We start from the raw sequence: 26,723 nt of genomic DNA on the forward strand, positions 1-26,723 counted from the left end.
AGAATCCTAATATAAAGGGATACTTATTTAATTCCTAAAGTGTATATAATTAGTAAATTTGTATATAGGATGTAATTAAATTGAAACTTAAGTAGGGAGGGTAATAAAGTTTCCAATAGTGTATAGGTATGTAAAAATTCCTTCTTTCTAATAGGGGGGAAAGAAGAGGTAGGGTGCACAGTAGAAAATTGAAACATGAGCAAATTTAGAGATGCTTTTCAACTCACTCAAGTGTATATACTAAAATCCTTATACAGAACGATCTCGCAAAAAAATGAACTTCCTATCGTATTATCTCTTGAAAAGACACCTACATGAATTCAAGAATCCATTTTGCCTGATTGACTTAACTAGCTAAACAACATAGCCTACATATATTCTTAAATAGATGCTGCTTATGTGTATTCTCTACTACAAATTTGTGATACAAAAATGTCAAAACAGGCTGGATGACGATAGTATAGAATGCTCGTATCAGTCCTGAAAAGGCTACTCATCCTCGATGCTCTTCTTTCTCTTAATATTAGCTGGTATTTCACCATAAAGACATATCCGCAATGCACCTTCCAGTACCCGTTGGTGAAAGTAGTTCCTATACAAGTCCCAGAACTCATCTCTGCCAAATGGAATGTATACCATGAGATCTCAAAAAAATAGTCACTAGAAATCGAAGGTAACAAGGTTAAGGGAGATAGAATGCTGTTTTTCCATTTATGATATCTTCAGGACTATAAGGCGCATATGAAAACACATCCGAGGCAAACAATGCGAAAATGAGCAGGTCGTTCCAACACTTGAGACACCATATATACATTTAAGTATTAGTAACTTTAGATTGAGACAAAATGTGTAATTCACACGTAAATAACAGCCATTCACAGTCAGACCTCTCTATAACAACATCCCTATATAACAGTCATTCACTCCAAGTTTTTCTCGGAACCGATGCTTTATTTATGGTATAATATGTCCTCTATAACAGCACTTCACTATAGCATCCAAAAAATATCAGAACAAACGGGACTGTTTTATAGAGGTTTGACGGTAGAATCTAACCTGACTTGAGGCAGTGTCAACAGTGAATAGCCCTTCGCATCAGCTTTCATATCCAGCACAATCACAGCTAATCGAGAAAGGCCAAGCGCCTCCATGTCTATCAACTTCTTAATCCTGTCACCAGTTTAAAAGAATCAGAAAACCAAATCTTTAATGGAAACGAAAAGAAAAATGCAATCAGATTTTGGTTTCTTTTGCAGAAACTTGATCTCCTTTCAACCATAATTTCACCATTTTAATACAGTTTGTACAGATATCAATCGACCAATCAATTATGATTCAATTCAAACTAATTGAGTTCATCTACATTTTCCGCTTTTCGCAGGGGTCATTTCGTTTCAATACTAAATAATTTTTTATTTACAGCAAATCAGTTTTAAAAGCTGGAGGGTATCTCAATCTCACCATTCTTAATGTAAATAGCATAAACTTTAATCCAACAAGTTGGTATTGTTGCTATAGCATTTATTATCAGCCTATAGCATTCTTAGCTAAGTAAACAAAATACCGAGAGATTGCAGGTCCTAGAAACAGCTTTCCTCCATGTATACTTAGTTTACCACATTCCTTTTTAGCACTTTCTTTTCTACCACAATAGTATCGCATCTACAAATTGGTGCATTTGGAGATCCACCTAGGACATGGCCAAGTCATTTCAAGTGGCATCATATTTTATCTTCTGTGCGTGTTGTTTGCTCCCTCTCTTTGATATGATGATTTTTAATCTTATCTATTTTTGAATGTTCATACATCCATATGAATCATTTTTAAAATGCATGTCCTGTGGCTACCAAACAAGTCCCACTAAACATGCATACTTGCAAGGGAATAAAAGAGATTTTGAAACATCATTGTGCATGAATTCATCATTCCATTGACCATGAAGCTTCATCGCCTTTGGATAATCTATTCTCTAAAGTTTATGGAGAAAGTCACTATCCATCAACTGAGTTTGTATGTAAATGGCAATTGCATGATGTTCTCATTGATTGTAGTTGCAAAAACAAACATAAACAAACACCAATAGAAAAATACTTCAACATCATTATTCATAGACGAAATGAGTCCAACTTGCAAGGAAATTCTATGCATACCTGCTTGGTGTCCCACTCGCAATATTAACACGATTCTTGAGAGATGAAGCCTGTGATGAATAAAAGAAAATCATCCCTAGCATTCCACGTCAATAGTTTTTCATTTTTTAAAAAACAAAGAGAGTTTAACAAGGGAAGAAGAAAGAGTGCATTACTACAGAGACATATATTTAATATTGTTTATGATGTGTTAACGCGACGAATGTTATTGAGCATGTGACGAGTTAGCAGAGATCTTTTTTGTCAATGATCCAAAATTATATTTAAAGTTGCTCAATCTTGCAAGTAGCATATGGAATACCTGCTCCTCAACCTTCATATGCTTAGAGAAAAGCTTTGCAGCACGGCATTCACTTGTCAAAGGCCGCAATTCTCTGACAAAGCAAAACTTATTTATAGGTCATACTAAGAGATGAACTACTGATAATTGAGCTACATTACTGCATTTATATCTAAATGACAATTTTTGGAACAGGATAAAATTATACGTGCAGAACTACTCAAAGAGAGAATAAGTTCACACGCTAACAAAAGCCGCCAACCTGAGAAGGTCCAACGAACGCAAGGCAGATAAGCTAATGACCAGAAGTGAAGGATGCCCTGGATCAATTTTCCCATCAAGCTCCTTTTCACACAAACTTTCTTTCCACGATGGTCCAAAAGCAACCTTCATATGATCAGCCAATGGACTACTACTTTGAGCTTGATCAGGATTGAGCTCAAGCATGCATGTCTCTGTATCATTAATACTCATACCGTAGTTAAAAAGCTATCCATGTGCACGAAAAGAATTAACATATGAAATAAAATGCATCAAGAACGTGTCCTCCAAAATTTTACTTCTCTGTCCAGTCAGTAAAAATCTCTCCCTTCTTCTTTTCTTGATTATCACTGTTTATTAAAGTTTGTCTGTTCTAAAAACTGCTAAAAACCTTTTTTCTAGCTGAGAATACGAATAGTAACACCTAAAATTAATTTACTTATCAGCAAGGGCAGAGCTAGGCTATTCGTTTACGGGTTCATTCAAAATTTATATTAGAAAATTTATTAAATACGTCCAAATATTTAATTGCAAAACCCAGTAACTTAGATGAGCTATTTGTTGGGCGGCAAGTTCAAAACTCATAAACTTCAAATTCTGGCTCCGCCTCTACTTATCAAGGAAGAAAAAGAGAACAGACTATCAACTTCTCGAAACTTGTTTCCTTCATAATTGTGCATAGGAACCACATTTCAAGTAGAAATTCCATTTAAAACTGAAAATTAGTATAGTGTACAATTAGTTCGAAATTAAAAAATATGGGGGTGGGTGGGTTTGGGGGGGGGGAGCTCACAACAAAAAACAATTTTATAACTTTGTGTAACATATACATAATCTCCTTCTATAACTACATAAATTTAGTGAGTTATCCATAATAAATCAATTAGCAGCTTCAGCAAACCCTAATATAATAGTAGAGTGTATACCTGTGAATGATTCGAGCTCAAGGGAAGAAAGCTGAACCCTATTAGCAGATTGATACTGCTCATGGAAATACTTCAGCTGTTCTGCTGCTGTTGGGAAACTGACCATATTCTTTTCGCTGTTTTTTATTTTGCTTTTGCTTTTGGTTTTGGTTTTGGTTTTTGAATTTTCATTAGATTTGCTATTGATTTTCGTTTTCTTCAACTTTTGCTTCTTTCTCTTGACTTTATTGGGTCCTAAGCGCAATGGTTTCTTCTGCTTCTTCTCCTTGCCGCTACCCATTGGAGTCTTTCTGTCACTGCCGCAAACTCTGCTGTCCGTTGGTAGCCTTTCCTAGGTTTGTTTCTACGGTATGTTTGCTCAAGTTGATTTTTCAATTAACAAAGAAAATGATAAAAATGGTCCCCTTACATTTGAGGATAAGTTTAAAATGCTCCCTTAATTATACCTTTGAGACGTGTTAATCCTTTAAATTTGTAAAAAGAGAAAAATATTTATATTTGTGCTTGTATTTAGAGGATTTGAAGCTTATCATAGGTTTTAAATTGGGTTTTTTTCCGGTTAGTCCGCGCTAGAGACTATTTATATTCGGTAGCCGAAAAAATGTATAAAATTTATATAATTTTTGTATATAACATATATATATATATATATGTGTGTGTGTGTGTGTGTGTGTATTTTAAATTAGACTTTTTTCACTTTTAGCCACATTCATCGCATCTTTTAAAATATTCTCTAAGTCTACTTCTACGATTTGAATGAAAAAGCCAGTTAAGAGCCATTTCTCCTAGGCCAAAACTTTCAGACATTGATATCTGATGTTATCTTTAGGGTATTTTTTTTTATGTGCCTAGTCAAAGATCTTGTCCTGTCCCGCGATCCAAAATATTCAAAAACCAACTCCATACCACAAGTTTTATACTTAGCCTTATTTTTTGGAACTAGTTGAGTAAAAAATGGCCAAACATGAGATGTTTTCTGTCGTTTGGTAGGTTCTCTAGAAAAAGTAGGGGTAGTAACGGGAGTATCAGATGGGTCATCATTTGGATTAGCAAGATTATTACTAGTTGGGTCAACATTAGGAGCAGGACTAGTAGGTGTATCATCGTCCGGTTGAGTTTCATCGAGATCAATTTTCTCATCATCATTTTCACCAATAGTATTATAATTATTAGAATAGAGAGCATTCATTTTGACTTGAAGATTTCAATTCACCAATTTCACAATTTTTTCACAAATTGTAACAAACTTAATATTTTTTGACTATTTTTTTGGAATAAAGTAAGCAATAGTAGCAAGTATATATAAGAAAATTAGAGAGAGTTTGTGATAGATTGATATTGATTTTGTAAGAAAATGAAAGAATGGGGTATTTATATTTGAAAATAAGAAAAAAGTGTAATAATAAAAAGTTTGAGGTTAATAATAAATTGGAGGGGGGGGGGGTGGGTTAAATGGCTATTTTTTAAACTCCCAACAGCTCTTTATTTCAAAAGCCAAACGGCTAGAAAAAATAGCCATTGAGCCTGTTTGGCCCGCCAAGGGACCGGTCTGGTCCCGGTCTCTTGGCAGGCCAAACGGGCCCGGTTTTAACGGTTCCTAGATAAGAACCGACCCACGAGACTGGCACGAGCCCACCTCTAGTGATCCTAACGGTCCCAGCACACTTGGCCCACTTAGCATGCGGGCCCGGCCGGACCCATTTGCCACCCTTATTTTTAGTCCGCGCTAGAGAATTTTGTATAAAATATAATTTTGTATATAACATATAGAATATATGTATATATATATATATATATATATATATATATACACACACACATACATACATATATATTTTTTGGCTATTATTTTGAGAGCGACTATACAATGTCATTTTCCCTTCAGAATTTTTCAGTAATTTTTTTGCAATTTTATCCATATTTAATAGATTTTTAAGACATACAATATTTGATCAAAGTTACAGGTTCAGTCGAACCCGTATTAAAAAGGCTTAGTTCCGCCCCTGCTATTATTATTCGAAAATTGAGCAATTTTTCAATCTATTTAACTCTTATCTAACATTATTCCTTACATTAGGAAAAGGCCTCATTTTCTTTTCCTTTGACCCTTAATGACACTCCAACCTTAGAGTAATATTAAATTATAATAAAATATTTAAGATAAGTTTAAATAGTTTTCCTTAAAGAATTTGAACAGCTCCGATGGAAGAGTAATTTTAAACTACAAACAAGAGTAGAGGATCAATGTGGATTTTTTTTTCTCAAAGTATTTTGAGATGTAAAATTAACTCAGTCCGTACAGGAGCTCCTTTAAAAGTAAATGTCAATTACTAGACGATTGCTACAACAAAAATATAAATAGCTCAAAGGTATAACGGAGACCAAAGACCCGTTTGGCCATAGATTTTGGCGGTTTGTTTTGAAAAAAAAATGAAAAACAATGTTTGTTCATGAGATATAATCAGTTTTTGAAACAAAAAATTGAAAAACCTTTCAAGTTCCTAAAAAAATGGTTTATGGTACTTTAGGTGAAATGTTTTCCTACACTCACAAAACTTCAATTTATTTTTTAAATAAAATACATGACTAAACACAATTTTAACTTTCAAAAATTATTTTTCAACATAATTTCAAAAACTTATTTTTCAAGTTTGAACCAAATCTATATGAAACCTAGCTAAATAATTTCGAAGAGTATAGGGACAAATTCGAACAATTTCCCTCCCTCTTTTTTTTTCCAATATAAATCCAATGGGACCTCTAGGAGGAGAGAGCATTTATTTCTCATGTCAAGCAGTAGTTTCGCGGAAAATGTCTGTGGGATGACAATATCTCAAAGCACTTAAAGCATTCGCTTTTGCTCTACCAATCCAATCCAATGGCTTTCAATTTGCGATATCCAAAGAATCATATTCCTTTCTTTCTTTCCTCTTCTCTTTTTTGTCAAGTCTTCGCGAGAAGACTTGCTCAATAATGTAGATTAAAAGGTCCGCAAAATTCCAAAACTTCAACGTCAATGGGTAATATTTTCAGTTTTCCATTTCGTAAGCAGAGTAGTAGTAGTAGTAGTAGGAATTCCAGTAATAACAACACTTCTACTTCTTTTTCTTCGATTTCTAAGAGCAGAAATCGGTTGCTTTCTTCTTTCTCCCCCTTTGAATCCTCTGTAAATGATAATAATAATAGTTCTATTCCGGTGAAATGTTCTTCTTCTGATTCGGGTTCTAGCGATGGGAAGATGGCGTCCACTAACAGCAAAAAGGAAACGGAACAAATGACTCAGAATAAGAAGAAGAAGAGCAAGTACTACTATATTCCTGATAATTTTTCATCCCTTGATCAGGTTTGTTCTTCCCTTTTCATTTGAGCAAATACCTTAAAACCCCTAAACTATGACGTTTTAGTCGGTTATCTACTTAAACTATCCGTTATTACCAAAACCCCTCTTAACTATATACACCTATATATTAAAAAACCCTCGTCCATTTTTTAGTGGTGAATGCGATACACAGACTAATCTGATATAACAATTTAATTAAGAACTTTAACTAATAATAAAAAATAATTAAATGGGTAAATGTTTGGGAGTTAACAAATCAAAGGAAGAGGATGAAGGGATAAACACATGGTCATTTGTAAAAAATAAAATCTCTTCTATCTCCTCCGATAATGGCTACACCATGTCTCAATCGTGATTTTTACCATTAAACTTCGATTAAACATTGAATTTTTCCCAATAACCTTCATTTTAACCGGAAATTATAGTTCAATACGAGATTTGGGATAAAAAAAATTAAGGTTTGGTTGAAAGAAGAAGACCTAAATGAAGAAGAAAGATAATTTTAAAAGAAACAAGAGAAAGAAATTTTTTTCATATGAAACCCATAAGAACCATAAGAATAAAGGAAGAAGAAAGATAAAAAAATGAAGAAGAAGGCTAGAATACAAAGAAAATAGAGGGAAAATACAAAAATTAAATTTGTTAAAGAGGGTAACAATAATTAACCATTAGAAATGGCCAATTGGAGCCATTTTTATGTATAATTTCATCTCACGCGCCTTTTGGCGAGTTATCTTACATATTTCATTAAAAAATCTATGAGTGTTTTTTTAATATATAGGAGATATAGCTAAAGGGGGTTTTGGGGACACCGGATAGTTTAAATATGTAACTGACAAAAACATGATAGTTTAAAGTGTTTTTAGGGTATTCACTCTTTTCATTTTTACTATGCAGTTAAGCCTCTTTATAACTACCTTGTTTGTTCAGGATATTTTTTGGCCGTTATAGCAAAGTGTTTTTGTAGTGAGCATATATCTTAACATAGCACGAAAAATTGGTGATAAAAGAAATTTGGACGTTAGAATGAAGTGTTGTAATAGAGGATAACTGTTATAGAGGACGTTCATAAGAGGATCCTGAGACTGTTACATACAGGGGTGGAGGTAGAAGCCCAAATACGTGTTCAGCCGAACCCAGTAACTTTTACTCGAACACAGTGTATTTGTGTAAAGAAATTTGTTAAATATGTATTCATATTACATTTAGAACCCAGTTATTATTGCTTGAAGTCTTTCTAAAATCCAGAACCCTTAAAGTTCAAATCCTAGCGCCGCCCCTGGTTTACATAAAGTTCAATTGCTTTGTAGAAGATAGTACTTATCTCCAGATAGAAATAAATTACAAACACCCATCTACTTGAGGAAAGAAAACAAGACTTTTAGGGATAGCTCTGTCCATCTTAAGAAAATTTATTTGCATACTAGAAAGAGGACATGACTGAGGGCTAAAGAGTACTTAGGAGGACAATTGTCGCATTATGGACGAACATTTGATCAAGCAGAAGGCCCAGTTTTGTTATACAAGAATGTAGATTTTCATTCATCCATGTGTTTAAAGTAGGTAAATTAAGCCTCTGGTTCTCAGTTTATCACTCGTCAAAGTGAAAAGTTATGTTTGAGGAATACATAAAATCACTTGTACAGGAGATATTCTGAATGCTCTACTATTTTTCTTCTTTTTGAATGTGTGTGTATGTGTCTCGGGATAGGGGTAAGATGAATTGATGACACAAAATGAATATCCCAAAGAGTCAAATCGCTACATTTTGATAAATGTTTTTCAAGAGGATGACATTGGAGTTCTGTCTATAGTGCGAAATTCAGAAAGTGTAAAAAGACCAAATAGGGGGAAGGACAATAACATTTCATCAAATTATCTATTATACAGGCAAACTCTTTACTGTGGCCTGTACAAGTATCCATTAAGCAATATTTTCTTGCTCGTTGTAAACTAACGTTCATTTGTTATATGCACAAATTCGTAATAACATATTAGTAGATGTAGACGATCCATAGTCTTCCCTAAAATCTGAGTTTGCATGTCATTGAAATTTGAAGCTCTTTTTTTTTTACATACATCTGAATCACCACTTCACTTTCAGGTCACTATAGCACTGAGAGAATCGGGATTGGAGTCGTCAAATTTAATTATTGGGATAGATTTCACGAAAAGTAATGAATGGACTGGTAGGTGGAGCAGTTGAATTAGTTTGTCAGTTTTATCGATTTCTGAGTATAAATCCTAAGGTCGACGCAGAATATGATGTTCTGACTATTGGCCTACAAATTGGGCGTAGAATTTGTTGGAGCATTTGATAAAATTAAAACATTTCTGAAAAACTACTATGAGAGCTACTTTGTTTCCTTTCACATATGGCCTCTCTATCACTTAAATATGCTTCTTTTAGTTTGATAGTGTTCTGTTTAATTAGTTTATTCTGCTTGACATGACATCGGTATAAGATAGTCTTTGATTTTTATTTTGACCATTAAAATTTAGCTTATCCTGATGCTTGTGGCAATGGAAATTAAACAGCTCGTGCCAACTGCCAAGCCTAATGCATTAGTATAAATACAATGATGTTTGACATTTTCAAGCTTTCATCGTATTTTTGCTGGTTCACTGGTTCAACTGTAAAGTTTTCAACTTTTTAGTGGTTAGACGTCTTTCAATTTTTTTACATTGAAGATAAAAATAGCTGTTTTCTTTCTGAAGGTAAAGTTTCTTTCAACAACAAGAGCTTGCATGCAATAGGTGATTCGCTCAATCCATATGAGAAAGCCATATCTATCATTGGAAAGACATTGTCTCCATTTGATGAAGACAATTTAATTCCTTGTTTCGGGTTTGGTGATGGTAGGTTCCATTCCACAGAATTGCTTCTCTATTGTTTCAGCATTCACTATCATCGTCTTTTTATCTTCTGTTGGATTTGTATATTTCCATTGAACTCATTTTTTATTTTGGGTTCTAGTGACTACGCATGATCAAGATGTGTTTAGCTTTCATAGCGATCACTCTCCTTGCCATGGCTTTGAAGAAGTCCTAGCTTGCTACAGGAAAATAGTTCCAAATCTGCAATTATCTGGTATTTTCTGTTTTAATTTGTAAATTTATGCTAATTACTAAGAAACCTCTTTTTCCATGGGATTATCCTGACTATGTGTTGATGTGTTCAAGGGCCGACATCTTATGGGCCAGTAGTAGATGCTGCAGTAGATATAGTGGAGAGAACGGGTGGACAATACCATGTCTTGGTTATCATCGCTGATGGCCAGGTTACTGAGCGCTTCTCTCTCTCCCCCCTCCCTCAATCAAACAAAACTCACCCGCATGTAAACACACACACATATATATATATAGAATCTTGTTCAATGATAGTCTTTTACTTTTCCCTTCAAATTGCTGACACTTTGTCTTGTCCTGTAGGTTACAAGGAGCGTCAATACCAATGATTCAGAACTCAGCCCACAAGAAGAGAAGACAATTAGTTCTATTGTCACCGCGAGGTATAATGACATAGGTGTATTTTTCTCTTGTGATCGAACCCTATGTCTTACTACATTTCGTTTACAAACCACTCAATGTAGATCAGTCAGGTTGCCTTGTCTGTCCAAACCTTCAGCTTTATAGAATATAAGGTCACCATGTAACAGCATATTGTGAAGTAGTAACAACAAGCCATGAGGTGCAAGAAAATACTTGTTTGTATGTTCTAGAGCAACGTAATATATTTGATCTAGGCAAAGAGGCAATCCTATATGCATTGGTGGCAAATGTATAGTCGACATTATCCATTTTTTTCTTTCTGATGACTCGCTTTCTAACTTCAGCTTGTTGCTAGTTTCATTCATCTGTATCTTACCTCTGGCACTCCATTTCACTCAACTGGCCATGGCTGTTTATTGGTCATAGAGGTTAATGCAACTTGAAGATGTGCAGAAACAGGTTCTTTGTAGAGTAGAAAAGGTCACTTCCCTTAATTTATGAGCATTTGCCTTTGAGGATTTTCATTAATCGTGAATTTTCTTTCAATTTGAGAATTGGTTGTGGCGATTTTGGTTATATACGATTACTCGTGATCAGGTTTCTTCTTGTTTTAATTGGCTTCTAAACTAATAGCTAAGCAGATAAGGGCAGTGCATATGCTAAATGCTCTGCCCTCCTCGAGTACTTTGTTCTACTCTTTCTCTTCATGAGTGACCTCAACATACATTATAGTAGCAAAATCAAAATTCTGATAGATGAGTTAGTATTGAGTAAAATATATTCTCGCTCTTATTTGAAGAATTTTATACATAGAAAGTTGACAAGCATTTGTTCTCAGCATGTATCCTCTCTCTATTGTTCTCGTTGGAGTTGGTGATGGACCTTGGGAAGACATGCAAAAATTTGATGACCGGATTCCTGCGCGTGAATTTGATAATTTTCAGGTATAATTCTATTAGACTTTTTAAGTTACAGATGGAATCTGTGATAGAACCATACATTAGTTTTTACAATCCTTTTCCTTGTGCAGTTTGTGAATTTTACCGGTATCATGACAAAACATACAACTGATTCTGCAAAGGAATCTGCATTTGCTCTTGCTGCACTTATGGAGATCCCTATCCAATATAAAGCAGCTCGAGAACTTGGTCTGCTAGGGTATGAATTAGCCTTTCCTTTTCTTAGTCTATGTCCTAAAAATGTGATCTTAAACCACAGAACTCCACCTCATAACTAAAAAAAAGGCTGCCCGGTGAACTAAGCTTCCGTTACGCGCGCGGGGTCCCGGGAAGGGCCGGATCCAGAGGCAGACCTATTCTATACCAGAGTGGTCACCGGCACCCGTAAAGTTTGGCAAAAATTCCATATATACATGTATATGTCTTCAGAAAATAGTGATATATTAGTAGTGGACATCTTAAATACAAAGTAAATTTTGGTTGAATCCAAAGGTGTACTCCAGACCTTCAAATTCTAGGTCCGCCTCTGGCCGGACCACAAGGGTCTATCGTAAGCAGCCTTACCCTGTATTTCTACAAGAGGCTGTTTTCACGACTCGAACACTTGCCAACAACTTTACCAGTTACGCCACCTCATAACTAAGTAAAATGAAAAAGTGTATGCTAGTCTCTTTTCATAATTGTTTGACTACAATTAAGATGATAAGAGAAATTAACATGAGATTTGCATTGGTTGTACTTATTACTTCTCTTGAAATTTTGTGTATAGGAAAAGAACATCTAAGGCGAAGAAAGTAGTTCCAAGACCACCACCAGTTCCTTACAAACGCGCCATGGCAGTCCCAACTCAAGATCAAAGCAGTCTTTCAGGATCCGCGCAAAATGAACATAGCCAAGTAAGGCTTTTAGTATTGATTGCTTTAAAAATTATGTGAAACACAGATTCATTTTCTATATTGCTTTTGGTCCTTCCCTTTTTGAATATGACATTTTCTTAGGTGAGGCAATTGAGTGATAGATAACCATAGCTTTCATATACATTAACTTTGGTCTTTGGGAATAACTGATTTCCTGCTTTGTTTTGTTCAAAATGAAGGTTTGCCCAGTTTGTCTAACTGGTTCTAAGGACCTGGCTTTTGGTTGTGGACACATGGTGAGTTTTGTTTTCCACTCTTAGGGTCGTTTGGTTCAAGAGATTAGGTCTCGCGTTTGATGGGAGGTACCAGCTAAAACCGGTGTTATTTTATATCAAAATCTTGGCATAAATTATCCTATATAGAAGATGGGATAACTTATCCAGGTTATGATCCCGGTTTTAGTATATCCTGATTTTGAACCAAACGATCATTTTTCTAATAAGAATTTCTTTTTCCTCACTTTCTCTCCTTGCATTTATATGGTTTTAATGATTATAATCAATTGACTGCAGACTTGCAGAGAATGTGGTCCAAGATTGTCAGATTGTCCCATTTGTCGTCGACGGATTACTAGTCGCATCCGATTATACACTTGATAGCAACTTCAATGACAGGTGTATGTAAACATGGAAAAAACTTACCAACATCCGATGTTTACACCAAACTATATCAATTTACTATGGTTGAATAATTTAATAAGATGAAAATATGCATATATTGATGATGATTTAGAGAGAAAAGTTTATGTAAACCGACATGGCATACATCTATTGGTTTGGTATAAACATCAAGTGTGAATAAGTCTTTACCAGTACCATGTAAATATGTGTGTATTTTCTTGTATGTAATCTTGTGTTTGACTTAAAAAGATGTTACTTTTGTATATTTTGTAATATGAAATTGCATTAGTTAGCTTAGTATTCTTATTGGTAAGAAGTTAAATTAGTATTTTTATTTTACTTTTGACGATATTAATTGTTGTAACTCACTTGATAAAAATACAAAGCTAGAAAATGAAAAGACATGTATGATTAACTTCCATTATCATTCATTTAAAAGGATAATATTGACACTTTATATGTAATTGACTTACATGTCAAAAGTCTTCTTAATTTCATTCCGTATCCAATCAAACATCTTAACATAAAATGCTATCCTTTCTGGTCCATTTTAAGTGATTTTTTGGTTTTTTTCACACATTAAGGAATTCACCTTTTAGCATTAATTAAGGGATAATGCATAAAATCCTCCCCACCCTATGACCATATTACCAACTATATCTTTTTTTTTTGGGGGTCCTATTACTACCCTGAACTTATTTTTACAAGAATTTATTTAACATTATATGCTCAATTAAACCCGACCCCCATTTATAATACTATCGGTGTATACACGCTCTAATGGATCCCACCCAATTCCCTTTTATTTTATCAGATCCCTTTTATTTTAAACTAAATTAAACCCATTCATTAATTAACCCGACCCTCATTCATTCTTTATTTTCATACTCTCCCAAAAATACGGCCCAAACCAAATTCTCAATCTCCCCTCTTCGATTCCTTCCATAAAATCAGTCCAATCATAATTTTCTCTTTATTCTATTGCAAAATCGGCTATAATATAATGCAAAGAAGTATGTAATCTCTGTTTCTATGGTTTATCGTCTTCAATTTCAGTAGGGCATTACAATCTAGGGTTTAATTTGATACTGTGGTATTACAATCAAGGTCAGCGCAGAACCAATTGCTATTTGTTCGTCACAATCCAAGACTAAAGGTTAGTTCTTTACCATCTTTAATTGATATTTTTGGTAGTTTAGGGTTTTGTAAAAAATCGATCACTATACAAAATTATGAGATTCTGATTTTGAAACCGAGGGGTTTGCATGTCGATTTTAATACTAAAGTTTTGATTTTGCGTGTTTACACCGATGTGTTCTTGGTTGTAAGTAAATAAATAGTTTTTAGTGCGGCCCCATTTTCGGCACAATAATTTTGTTGTTGGGGATTTGTCTGAATTTATTGTTATTATTTATTTGCATTCATGTATGAGTGTGTTTATATTTGTGATTTTGAGATTGTTTCATAGTGGGGTCTTAGAGATTGAAAGTGGGGAACCAAGATATGTGGGTGGGGTAATGACTGAATATGTGAATGTTGATGTGGATACTATATCTTATTTTGAGTTGATGGACTATATTAAAGAATTGGGATATAGCAGCAGTTGCACATTTAGTGTTAGGCCACCTAATTGTGGCATTATAGAAAATATAAAAATGTGAGGGAGATTTCAAGAATTGCACAGTTCTTGCAAAATAGAGCTATTTTGGAAGTATATGTCCAACACATGGGTGTAGAGGAATCTGGTTTAGCTTTTAATAAAGGGGATGGGGCCATTAAAGCAAGTTCTAGTCAAAATATTGGGGTTGGTGAGGAGTCTTTAAATGGTGCAGTAGCAACTTCATCTACACCTACTGATCCAGCAGCTCCTCAAGCTGATCCAGATCCAGATTCATCCTCAACTGAGGAGGAATCTGATAATTCAACTGAAAATAGTTTAAGTTATGAAGAGAGTGATTTTTTTGGTGATGGTGTAGAGGATTATGAGAGTGATATGCATGAAGAGTTCATAGAGTTTAGGGCTGAGAGAAAGTCTTTCTAGAGAAGAAAAAGAAAGGAAAGAGCTACTGCTGACATGATAATGTTCCATGTGGTGTAGCTGGACCAGATTTGGGGTTTGATGAAACTGAAAAGGTAAAAAAGGTAGGATAGGGGGTGATGAACCATATTACCCAATTTCTGATGCTTGTAGCTTTGAAATAGATGAAGATGAATGTTGGGGTGAAGATGGGGAAGAAGTTAGGGTAAATCTACCAAGAGGAAGATCTTCTTCTACCAAGAAAGTGGTTTATGATCCCACAACTAAAAAAGTTGAGTGGCAGCTGGGTATGATTTTTGTAGATGTGGATGAATTTAGAGATGCAGTAACCAAGTGTGTTGTTCAAAGGAGGGTTCAGGTGGAAAAGTATGTGAATGAGCCAACAAGAGTCAGGGTGAAGTGCAATGATAGTTGTTCATGGCTGTTGTATGCAAGCCTTGACACTTCAAGTAATAATTTTATGCTTAGGACTTATAATCCAATAATAGGGCCACCAGAAATTACCCGTGTAATTTTAAATACCTGACTAAAGTGTTTAAAGATAAAATAGTTAAACAACCAAACATAAGAGTGTTCAAGTTATAAGAGTTAATTAGGAAGAAATTTAAAGTGCATGTTGGTAAGACCACAACTAGGAGAGCAAAAGCCAAAGTATTGATAGAAATTATGGGTGACCATATTCTTGAGTTTGGAAGAATTCTTGATTACAAGGATGAATTGTTAAGGACCAACCCTGAGAGTACATGTGTGGTGAAACTTGGTAAAGTTGATGAATATGGTAAGGCAACATTCAAAGTTTCTACATCTTTTTTGGTGCATTGAAGAATACATTCATGGGGTACAGGAAATGCATATGTTTAGATGGTTGTTTCTTGAAGGGAGTTAGTAGAGGGAAATTATTAGTTGCTATAGCTAAGGATGCCAACAACCAAATGCTTCCACTTGTTTGGGCAGTAGTGAAATATGAGAACAAAAATACCTCGACATGGTTTGTGTCTTTGCTTAAATATGATTTGGGATTAGGAGATGGCAGGGGTTTCACCTTGATTACAGACATGAAAAAAAAAGGTATATCATTCCAGACTTTTTGATATTCTTTTTTATGTTTTCATGTTTGATTACTAACCAATTTCCTTTTCTGTAGGGACTTCTAGCAGTAATTCAAGATATTATACCAGCTTGTGAGCACAGGATGTGTGCCAGACACATCCTTGCAAATTGGTCAAAGAATTGGAGAGGGATTCAGAGGAGGATACTGTTCTGGAAGTGTGCTAGAAGTACATATGAGGCTGAATTTAAGAAAAACCTAAAAGCACTCAGTATGCTTGGTAAGAACATAGTTGATGATCTTTTGTACTATAACAAAGAAACTTGGTGTAAGGTGTATTTTAATGTGAAAGTCAAGTGTGATGCAGTAGATAATAATATGGCTGAAAGTTTTAATGCATGGATCCTAGTTGCAAGGCACAAGACCATTATTATCATGCTTGAATAAATAAGAGTCAAGATGATGACTAGAATAGCTAAGTTAAGGGAATTTGCAAATACTTAGTCCTGCAACATTTCTCCAATAGCATTAAAGGTCTTAGAGAAAAATATTAAAAAGTCAGTGAGGCGTACAATTTTTTTAATGGAGATACAGGATATCAGGTTAGGAAGGGAACAAATCAACATACTATTTGCCTAAGAAATAATACTTATAGTTGTAGAGCTTGGATGTTGAATGGGATACCATGTTCACATGACATAGCTGCAATATACTATAAAGGGTATGAACCAACTGACTATGTTGATAACTGCTACATGAAAGAGACATATTTGATAACATATTCTAACTTCAACCACTCAATAGTATGGAAATATGGCCTGCATCTACTGACCCTCCTATTGCACCACCAGTGATGAAAAGTATGCCTGGCAGGCCCAAAAGGTTTAGGAGAAAAGAGGTAACTGAAACCAAAAAATCTGAAAAGTTGCCTAAAATTGAACTTGTCATTAGGTGTAGCATCTACAAGGGTGTTAGTCACAACAAGAGGGGGCGTCATAAGAGTGCTACAGATCTATCAGGTTCAGGAACTGCTGCTGCACCATCAAATGTAGCTTCTACTGCTGTAGAAGCATCAGGTTCAGGAAAAATTAGAGCCAGCCCAAAGGTAATATAGTATAACTATATCCTGTTTCTTTTATATTCAAATACTATATCTTATTGTTTATTGTTTAGTAGAAATCAAGAAATGTAGAAGCTGAACCTGCTGCAAAAAGAGGGAGAGGAAGACCTAGAAAATCAACATCTACTGCACCTAATGCCTCTACTCCTGCTGAACTTTCAAGTACTGTAACATCTGATGCTGCTACATCAACTACACCTATTGTAGCAGCTAGTATAGGAAGGGGAAGAGGCAGGTCAAACAATACAACATCTGCTTCACTTAATGCAACATCTACTGCAGCCAGTAGAGGTAGGGGAAGATAAGGATCTAGGAATGTAACAGCTGCAACTAGTAGAGGTAGGGGAGAGGAGGATCTTGGAATGCAACTCCATCAGCACCTAATGCAACATCTGTTGCTCATCATTCACTAGTCAATTGGTTTGAATGTTCTGCACCTAGTACATCATCAGCACCTAATACATCTGATACCTAATGCCTCTACTTCTACATTAAATAGAGGAAGGGAAAAGGGTGTGGAAAATACAAAACAATTTAAAAAGCCAAAAGTGATGAGAATGGGTGTGTTTCAAGCTGAAAATGGCTTCAAAACTTTAAATTTAAGTGTATATTCTTTGTGATATTCAATATGTTTTGTATATTTGTGATAACATATTTAGTTATTCTTTCTCTGTAGCCTGGCATGCCAAGTAGTAGAATAGTATCCACGCCAAGTACCAAAATATAGTCCATTGGACCAACAATGATAACAAGATCAGCTGATGTAACTGGTGACATTGGTTTCAAACCAAGTAGTGGACTGAAATGGAAGGGAAAACCAGCAATCACAACAAGAAGGCTTCAACATATTAGAGGGCAATATAGAATTCAAACAAGGACTGGTGTTTCAAACAACCAAAGCCAGAATAGTAGTTCTGCACATCCCCAATAGATTTGGTTTTTTTTGTTAACTGCAATCTACAAGCAAACAATTATTTGATATTTTTGGTTGACTACAAGCAAACATTATTTATCCTAAGCCAGACATTTGGTTATTTTTGTTGACTGCAATCTGCAGTTTTTATTCTTTTAGAACGATAATGTATTAGTTTTCAAATGTTGCCTTAGTACATTTGATATTTTGTTGACTGATTTTGGTGGTATTTATGGAATGTTGTAGCTATATTTCTAGGAAATTCAGCGGTGTCTTTCCATTTACACAAAACCTCATTGTGACTTATATATAGTAGTTGAAAGAATCTTAGAATCGATCATGGCAAGTGAAAAATTCATACATAATTAAATTCCACATAGCATATACTAAAATAAAGTTACATACCACAATGACAACAAAACAAAGCTATTACAACCTTAATCGAACACTTCTAAATAATTGCTACAATATAAAACAACTGCTATTGCAACTTCATTTGATCACTCTACAAGTTACCAACTTGGATTAGGCTGTAATCAACACATAAAAACAAAGACAAATCACAATACACAAAATGAACTTCCTATTAAACCAAATCCAGACCCTTTTCTTTTTCTCCTTTGCCCCCTTCGCTTTTTCTGTAACGACCCGATTTGTCATTTTAAGAATTAACGCTCGTTCAACGATTTAAGGTCTCGAGTAGCTTAGCAATATATATTATGACCCGCGGGTGAGGTCGAATTTGATTTACTGAAAATTCAGAATTAAATTAAAAGAACAATCCTTATTTAGAAGCTTAAATGGAAAGAGTTGATCCGAGAGTTGACTTTTGAGCTAACGACTCCGGGATGGAATTTTGAATGATGTCAATAGCTCCGTATGGTGATTTTGGACTTAGGAGCGTGTCCGAAAAATTATTTGGAGGTCTATAAAGGAAATTTGGCCTAAAATGGCGAAAGATGAATTTTTGAGAAGTTTGACCGGGGGGTTGACTTTTTGATAACATGGTCAAAATCCGATTCTGAAAATTTGAATACCTTCATTATATTAGTTATGACTTGTGTGCAAAATTTAAATTTATTACGGATTGATTTGATGTGTTTCGGCACAAGATATAGAATTTGAAAGTTCAAAGTTCATAAATTTTGATTTGAGGCGTGATTCATCATTTTGATATTGTTTTTATATGATTTGAGAATTCAAATAAGTTTGTATGATAATTTAGGACTTGTTGGTGTATTTGGTTGAGTTTTCGGGGGCCTCGGGTGTATTCCGGATTGTTAACAGACTAGAATCGGGCTTGGTGTTATAGCTGAAGCATCAGATTTTGCTGGTGCTAGTTTCTTGCTGGTGTTGGTCCTCTCGCATTCGCGTAGGTCCTCTCGCGTTCACGTAGAGGAAGTTTGAGTGTTGCTGGAATTTGGCCTTCGTATTTGCGATGTAGGTTCCGCGTTCGCAAAGGTGTAGAAAGATGGGAATCGCGTTCGCGTGTTGGAGCTCGCGTTCGCGAAGAGGAAGAAGAGGCAGCTGGGACCCCGCGCATTTGGTCTTTGCGTTCGCGAAGGTGTTACGCGTTCGCAAAGTTAAGGGCCAGATAGGCATCGCATTCGCGACGAAGAAAAATGCCCGGGCAGAATTAAAAGTCCCAAAAACGGGGGTTTGAGTTCATAACACAAAACAATCAAATTAGGAGCTCGGTAGAAGGCGATTTTTGGAGAGATTCTTGCGTGGGTGTTTGAGGTAAGTGATTCTTATCCAGTTTTGAATAATTTCCATAATTATGCCTTTAAATCCATCATTTAATTCAGATTTTAATGGAGGAAAATCAAGATTTTTGTAAAATCTTCCAAAAACGAAAATTTAAGATTTAGAGGTCGAGTTGTTATTGAAATTTGATAAAATTAGTATGGTTAAACTCGTATCGGAATGAGTGTTCGGATTTCATGAAAATAATGTCAGGTTCCGAGGGGCGGGACCCGCTTTGACTTTTGTTGACTTTTTGGAATAAATTTTTAAGTCAACGTATTATTATCCGGAATTATTTACGATGAATTTTAATGAAGTTATGCAATTAATTTGGATAGTTTTGAGCTGTCCGGAGGTCAATTCAAGCAAGAAGGCGATTTTAGAATATCGACATAATTTCAAAAAGGTAAGTGCCTTTCTTAACCTCGAGTGGGGGAATTACCCCTTAGGCATCGAGTCTTATGTGCCATTTGTGAAATATGAAAAGTCGTGTACGCGAGGTGACGAGTACGTACTCGGGCTTATATGTGCAAAATTCATTGAGTTAAAGTCTTGGACAAATTGTGTAGTAATTTGGATAATTATTAGTGTTTGTTAAATCATCTATTTGCCATGCCTAAATCCTTTTTGTTGAATTTGTGTTTATATGACAATTGGTGTGATTGTTACTTGAAAAATTATATAATTTCGTGAGTATTGTTGGTTTGATATTTCTTGAAATTTAATTCCAAAATGAATTTTCCCTATGCAAATAATTAATTAAGCAATTTTAAAAAGAAGTGTTAATATAATTATCTAAATTTGGGTTAATGAAGGCTTTGCTTTATGCTGAGTAATTTTTATCTCTGTTGATTATTTTGGGATGTTATACACATTGTGTGGAGCCTTCGACTATTTGTTATAAAATTAATTGACTTGATTGTATCTTTGGAATTTTGGTTGTGGCCATTGGGCAAATTGTGTTATGAATTGATTTTGTATGTTGCCGTAATAATTTTCCGTGTAAATTATTGTGTTGTGTTAGTTATTATTTTGAGGAGATAAGGGTGGTATTTCACTATTGATATTATGTGGGTATAAGGGTGGCATTTCACTGTTATTATATTTGTTGAAATATTATCCGGGCGGAGCGATAAGGGTGGCTATAGGAGAGATAAGGGTGGCAATATGAGCGATAAGGGTGGCTATTGATATTGTCAGGGCGTAGGGATAATGAAGGCTATTATAGGAGTAATAAGGGTGGCTATAAGAGAGATAAGGGTGGCTATTGTCAGGGACGATATGTGATGATGTGGAGTTGTGGTGTTGGTGATTTTCATGTGATATTGTAATTTTGTTATGTTTATTTTTATACCTTGTGCAATTTGTCTTGTTGTTGGTAAGTTGATAACAATCTGATTTATGTTGAAATTGAGAATCTGTGGCTATTTCTAGGAGGATTATAAAATAAAGTGTGGGCACGAAGTGCCGTGAGTAAATAATGAGGATATTGGCACGTGAATTATCCGTGCAGTTGTGATATGAAATGTGGGTACGAGGTGCTGTAAGTAAATGATAATGATATTTGGCACGTGAATTGTCCGTGTAGTTGTGATATGAAATGAGGGTACGAGGTGCCGGAAAAATATGATAATTTAATTATGGGCACGGAGTGCCATGGAAATATATAAAAATGAGCTGAGACCCGTATTTTTAAGATTATGAAACGAGGTGTCACACGACGACTTCTTAATTGAAAGAATTATATTCAAAATATTTATTTGGAAGGATTTTTGCTTAGAAAGTATTATATGAAAGAATTGTATTTGAAAGATATTATTTGAGGAAATTATATTTGAACGGATTTATTGAAAGAATTATAATTGGAAGATAATTATTTGAGAAAATTATATTTGAAAAAGAGTTATTTGGAAGAATTATATGTGAAAGACATTTATTTGAAGGAATTGATTTAATTGGGTGTAATTGTATTTATTAATTGTTGAGCATATTTATGGTGTTCTTGTTGTCTTACTGTGCACATCACTAGTTGTTTTATCTTGCCCTTATTGTTATCTGTTTTTTATTATTTTGTATATTATATTGCACAAGCTATTAGACTAGTGAGTGTCTTGACTGTACCTCGTCTCTACTCCACTGAGGTTAGTCTTGATACTTACCGGGTACCGACCATGGTGTACTCATACTACACTTCTGCATATTTTTTGTGTAGAGTCAGGTATTGGAGATATCAGACTTGAGCAGAGTTAAAGTGGGATTGTAAGGATTCAAGGTAGAGCTGCTTGTTCGTCGCAGTTCCTTGGAGTCTTTTTCATTTTATTGTACTGTTAATTTTTAATCAAACAATATTGTATATTCGGTCCTCGTGATCATTCCATGTATTCAATTAGAGTTCGTGACTCAGTACTACCAGTCTTGGAAGGTTGTATATTCATATTTGTTCCGTTGTTAGTTTTGATTGCTTATTTAATTCAAAGAAATGGCTTCAAAATGTAATTGAAATGGGCTTACCTAGTCTTAGAGACTAGGTACCATCACGACGTCTGTGGTGGAATTTTGGGTCGTAACATTTTCATTGTTAGCTACAGCCAAATTAATGTTGACATTTTTCAGACTTTCAAGCTCAACCAACTGCATCTTGAGGATGTCATAATGCACCAAATCTTCTTCCATCTCTTTAATTTTGTCTAACAATCTTGGAAGAATAAACTTCGATCTTTCGTGAACTTCATTGAAAATATTTGCAACTGTTGGCATGAAAATTTCATAAATTGGAATCAATTTAATGACAATACACAAAGTTAATCAACCACAATAGATGGGTTAGAAATGAACACATACACCATAGTAGGGAAAAGACCAAAATCTTCACGCTTCGACCAAGAAGTTTGGATTTGCAACAAAATTCCATGTTTGCATCGCACTTCAACATTAAGCATTGGGTCTTCATCGTCCACATAAAGTCTATTCAAGTTGGTATTTGCCATTTCATAATCCTAATTCCTAAAATATAAAAACTGGGGAAGAAATTTCAAACCCTAAAATAAAGGTTATGAAATCGAATTGACTAAAGATTAATAATTTATAATCTATAGATTGAAACTCACCTCTTTAATTTCAGCTGCACCAGAGAAATTTCTTCAACAATGGCAGATAGTCCCTTTAAATTTAAAAAGAGTGATAAGATAATGGGTTCAAATAAAATAGCTGAGTTTAACTTTTGTGACCTTTTTTATGGCTTATTTGGCATAACACATGGCAATTGTATAGCAGACAGGCCTTTTAAATTTAGTCCTCACGCAATTGGAAGAGGTGTAATCATGGTCGGATATAATTGAGCATATAATGTTAAATAAATTCTGGTAAAAATAAGTTCGGGGGAGAGGGGGGTAATAGGACCCCCGAAAAGAAAAGGTATGTAGTTGGTAATATGGTCATAGGTTGGGGAGAATTTTATGCATTATTTCATTAATTAACAATAAAATTAACCATATTAACCTTAATTTGCTCATTGAAAATATAACAAACTAATCTTAGGCTCTTTACTCCAAGGGCAACTTTGGAAAGAAGAAGTTAATTCCTTCTTGATATCTGAAAAAATCAAATATTGTAGACCACAAAAAAGGCAAAAATCACTTAAAATGCACCGGAGGGAGTACAAAAGGATTAATAATTTGTCATGAATATAGAAATAAAAGTGTCTTGCTTGATATCTTTACATTACAATTGTAGTCCACCTTCCAAAACCAGCAAAACTCTATAAATAGAAAAAACAATAGTGTCATTTTCTGAGATGGTATAATCTTTTATTGACAACTATCTACTATAATAACTTTTTTCCATTTTCCACCTGGTGTCGGTACTCGCATTGGGGCCTGATCAACTTCGGATTCGCATCAAAAAGTTCCACATTGGGGGGTAAACTTCTCCGTAACAAAGGCGACTCCATACCTATGGTTCGAACCCGAAACCTCTAGTTAAGAATGAAAAAGTACCGCTACAATAATCATTAGCAAACAAGTACTCTTTCCTTGTATTCATCTTCATCCATAGTATCACTCAATGTTCTGCCTTCAGTTTCTGGTAAACACAGCACAAACAAACCACAAATTCCAATACTAATTCCAAATACCCCATAAGAAAACCATCTATTTTTTTCTCCCAAAAGCAACCAAAATTGTACTAAATGCACCACCAAAAACCAAAGCTTGTCTCACCATTGCCACTGCTGAATTCCTCACACAAGTTGGAAATAATTCCACAGTGTAAATCAATAGTATATTAAAAGATGTACATGCACTAAAAAAAGAAACCAATTCAAACCCCATTTGTAATTCTTTTAAAGAATCATCTTTAACTATTGCACAACCTATGCTGCAAATTCCACTTAATATAGCAAATCCCAAAAGTGATTTTTTTCTTGTTAGTTTGCCGATAAGAAAGAAATGTGACACTAAAATATAGATTAAAAGGTAAATTTCCAACTCCTAGTGGCATCCCATAGTAAACCAATCCAACACCAAAACCAATAAGCATAACTGATATTAGTCTCTTGAAAGCCCAATTCTTTTCTACCAACATCTTGATAGCTGAGTAGAGACTGATTGTTGACTCTGAGTTGTGCATTAGAAGTTCCAAAGATATTTACATAAATCAGACATGCTTTATGAATAAAATAACATGCAAATAAAAAAATGTTGAATAAATCAGACATTTGGACTTGCTTACTCCGTGTACACATAGAGGTACTTTTACGCTTTAGCAACTCATTTTAGATTTTTTTAATTTTAAAGGCAGCTCGGTTTACAAGGTATCCCGTGTTCACGCAAGATTCAGGAAATGGCCGCACCCCAAGGGGTGTGATGTAGACAGCCTACCCTAATGCAAGCATTAGTGGCTGCTTTCACTGCTCGAACTCGTGATCTATAGAGTTACATGAAGACAACTTTACCATTGCTCCAAATCCCCCTTCTCATTTTAGATTGGTGTAGTCTTATAAAATTGCTTATCATAGAAACCTACCAAAGCTTTTTTTAAGGCGAAATACGTAGATGGACACTCAAAATTGGCATCATAGTTTTTTTTAGACAACTTAACTATACTAGTGACCAAATAGACACCTTTTCTCGGCAGAAGTGTGTCTCATGAGAAAAACATAAGAAACTAATGGACATTAAGTGCAACATATATAGGTTGTCTTTACTTTAAGATATAATTTTCAAAAAAACAAAAACAAAAATAATGTAACCTCATTTCTTTTCATTAAAGAAGAAAATAATACGAAAATTAAATTGAAAAGGGAAATCCGATGCATAAGGCATCCCGCGTTCATGCAAGGTCTTGGGAAGGGCTGCAACTCAAGGGGTATGAGGTGGACACCCTACCCTAATGCAAACATTAGTGGCTACTTCCACGGCTCGAACCCGTGACCTATAGATCACACGAAAATAACTTTACCGTTGCTCCAAAGCTCCCCTTCAACTTACTTTGAATTAATGTAGACCACATTAATGAGAAGTAATTAACTTACATTGTGTTCTTGATCTTCAAAATCAATGAAGGAGCCAAAGAAGCTTAAAGTTCTTGTTGTAATGCTTTTCAAAGTTAGGACAAATTCTTCTTTGTTTCCTCGTACGTAAAGCCATCTTGCTGATTCACGAACAAAGAAATGAACCAATATTGAGTACAAGATTGTAGGAAGACAAGTCCAAAGGTATAAAACTCTCCAAGTAGAATCTCTATTCACAAAAGCTATAAGTAGAAATGATTAATATTGAGTACAAGTTCCTATTGTAACTCTTCCAAAACCAGTTAAAAACCTTAAAAGTGAATACATCCAAATATTTGTAGAAATTGATGTTATAGCTCCGGTAATAGACATAATAAAACATGATAAAACTAACATGTTTTTTCGACCAAGTTTTGTGTCAGCTAAGGTAGAAAGAAGGAAACCTCCAATAAGACAACCTACAAAAAAGAAGACGCCGGAAGGTCAATGTCACGACCCAAAATCCTAACCTGTCGTGATGGCGCCTATCAGAATACTAGGCAAGCCGACACTCTCAATAAATCACAATTCAAGCTTAATGAAACTAAAAATATTCACTTCTACATTCAATGCCGAAACCTATCAAATCAAGTCCGATTAACCTCAAAGTTTGCACACAAGTCATAAATGACATAACAGACCTATTTCAATTTCCAGAATCGGATTTCGACCCCGAGATAAAAAAGTCAACTTCTCGGTCAAACTTCCAAACTTAAATTTCTATTTTAGCCATTTCAAGCCTAATTTAACTACGGACTTCCAAATAATTTTTCGGACATGCTCCTAAGTCCAAAATCACCATACAAAGCTATTGGAATCATCAAAACTCCGATCCCAGGTTGAATACTAAAAGTCAAACTTGGTCAACTCTTTCAACTCAAAGTTTCAAACATGAAATTCATTCTTCCGAACTAATTCTGAAACACCTGAAAATCAAAACCGATAATTCACACAAGTCATAATACATCGTATGAAGTTATTCAAGACTTCAAATAGTTGAAAGTAGTGTAAATACTCAAAACGACTGGTCGGGTCGTTACATTCTCCCCCACTTAAACATACGTTCGTCCTTGAACGTGCCAGGAGTTGTTTCCAAGCCACCGAATCACTATTCCACCTTACCACGCACATACTCGGGGGTGATCTCACGCCACCCTATTCCATAGGCCTGACAACACAACACAATTGAAGATCATTACATTAACCTTAGTCCGTAAAACTTAGAACCCAATTTCCAGCATCCAAAATTTCTTACAAGACTCGAGTCTCACATATACACACTGTATAAGTTTGAACAGGCTATATCAAGCCATAACCATAATCACAGATATAATCACATAACATACTACACAACTCGCATACTCG

The 26,723-nt window shown here is 34.9% G+C and overlaps 2 protein-coding genes and 1 pseudogene across 2 annotated transcripts; 1 reads left to right on the plus strand and 2 right to left on the minus strand.

Moving 5' to 3' along the window:
- Window positions 1-204: 204 nt before the first annotated feature.
- On the minus strand, window positions 205-3,998 carry LOC107797834 (uncharacterized). The gene is made up of 6 exons (XM_016620758.2): window positions 3,618-3,998; window positions 2,693-2,885; window positions 2,452-2,524; window positions 2,151-2,200; window positions 1,057-1,170; window positions 205-616 (listed from the first exon to the last, which is right to left on the minus strand). The coding sequence occupies exons 1-6, from the start codon at window positions 3,895-3,897 to the stop codon at window positions 490-492; spliced, it is 837 nt and encodes a 278-aa protein (XP_016476244.1). The 5' UTR covers window positions 3,898-3,998; the 3' UTR covers window positions 205-489.
- A 2,384-nt stretch (window positions 3,999-6,382) lies between these two features.
- Window positions 6,383-13,242, plus strand: LOC107797833 (E3 ubiquitin-protein ligase RGLG4). The gene is made up of 11 exons (XM_016620757.2): window positions 6,383-6,960; window positions 9,062-9,146; window positions 9,676-9,816; window positions 9,935-10,048; window positions 10,141-10,238; window positions 10,390-10,469; window positions 11,288-11,393; window positions 11,480-11,607; window positions 12,178-12,304; window positions 12,505-12,561; window positions 12,838-13,242. The coding sequence occupies exons 1-11, from the start codon at window positions 6,634-6,636 to the stop codon at window positions 12,919-12,921; spliced, it is 1,347 nt and encodes a 448-aa protein (XP_016476243.1). The 5' UTR covers window positions 6,383-6,633; the 3' UTR covers window positions 12,922-13,242.
- A 10,577-nt stretch (window positions 13,243-23,819) lies between these two features.
- Window positions 23,820-25,799, minus strand: LOC107797832 (organic cation/carnitine transporter 3-like; annotated as a pseudogene).
- Between the last annotated feature and the right edge of the window lie 924 nt (window positions 25,800-26,723).

The sequence above is a fragment of the Nicotiana tabacum genome, chromosome 13 (genome assembly GCF_000715075.1).
Source record: "Nicotiana tabacum cultivar K326 chromosome 13, ASM71507v2, whole genome shotgun sequence".
Lineage (NCBI taxonomy): Eukaryota > Viridiplantae > Streptophyta > Magnoliopsida > Solanales > Solanaceae > Nicotiana > Nicotiana tabacum.

Coding starts and splice junctions, on each gene's coding strand:
- LOC107797834 (XM_016620758.2), bottom strand. CDS start 3,897: ATGGGTAGCGGCAAGGAGAAGAAGCAGAAGAAACCATTGCGCTTAGGA. Junction 2,886..3,617: donor TGAGCTCGAATCATTCACAG/GTATACACTCTA, acceptor TTAATGATACAG/AGACATGCATGCTTGAGCTC. Junction 1,171..2,150: donor GCGAGTGGGACACCAAGCAG/GTATGCATAGAA, acceptor AACTGGTGACAG/GATTAAGAAGTTGATAGACA.
- LOC107797833 (XM_016620757.2), top strand. CDS start 6,634: ATGGGTAATATTTTCAGTTTTCCATTTCGTAAGCAGAGTAGTAGTAGT. Junction 10,470..11,287: donor AGTTCTATTGTCACCGCGAG/GTATAATGACAT, acceptor ATTTGTTCTCAG/CATGTATCCTCTCTCTATTG. Junction 12,562..12,837: donor CTTTTGGTTGTGGACACATG/GTGAGTTTTGTT, acceptor AATTGACTGCAG/ACTTGCAGAGAATGTGGTCC.